At 32.7% G+C, this 581-nt stretch overlaps 1 protein-coding gene across 1 annotated transcript in view; it reads right to left on the bottom strand.

Moving 5' to 3' along the window:
- Positions 1-581, bottom strand: part of ENU1_185950 (hexokinase 2, putative) — a gene marked incomplete at both ends in the record, with an annotated part of 752 nt that extends 171 nt beyond the window's left edge. Inside the window, one exon of the mRNA XM_008861641.1 lies at positions 1-581. This exon is cut by the window's left edge and continues 171 nt beyond it. Coding sequence (XP_008859863.1) covers positions 1-581 — 581 coding nt within the window.

The following is a 581-nucleotide window of genomic DNA, read 5'->3' as shown; positions in this document are numbered from 1 at the left end:
AAGATAGAATCTCTTAAATGGAACAGACTTCTCAAAGACTGAACCATCAACTCCAGCAGTAGTTCTTTCTTTCATATATGGAACCATCTTACGATATAAACATACAGTTGCTGCAGCTGCAAGATAAGCAGCTCTTTTAACAACTGCCTCAGTTATAGCCTTAAGGATCTTTCTTTCTTCTAAAGTAGAATCATTAACTCCAAGAGATTTAAGCATCTCATCAACAAGAATTAATTCAGGAGTAGTATCTTCAACAATACCAGTATTTCTTGAAGTATATTTCTTTGAGTGGTCACAGTCAGTATCATCTGGTGAACCAGAGAAAACTTCAGCATCAGCATATCGTTCAAAAATAACTTTTTTCTCAATTAATTCTCTAATAGCTAATCTTGCTAACCATCCCATGTAAATACCTGAAATCATCTTTTCAAAGTAATGTTCTCCTTTATTAATACTAACATCATCAATCATCTTATCAAATTTGTTATATCCAAGTTCTGGAATATCTAATGCTCCCCATTCAGTGTTAACAACCATATAATCTTCTTTACAAACTGATTTCAATTTAGAAGCAGCAAAAT

The sequence above is a fragment of the Entamoeba nuttalli genome (assembly GCF_000257125.1).
Source record: "Entamoeba nuttalli P19 unplaced genomic scaffold asmbl_8480, whole genome shotgun sequence".
Classification (NCBI taxonomy): domain Eukaryota; phylum Evosea; order Mastigamoebida; family Endamoebidae; genus Entamoeba; species Entamoeba nuttalli.
Note: the sequence above shows the minus strand (reverse complement) of the source record. Positions and strands in the feature narration are given on the sequence as shown.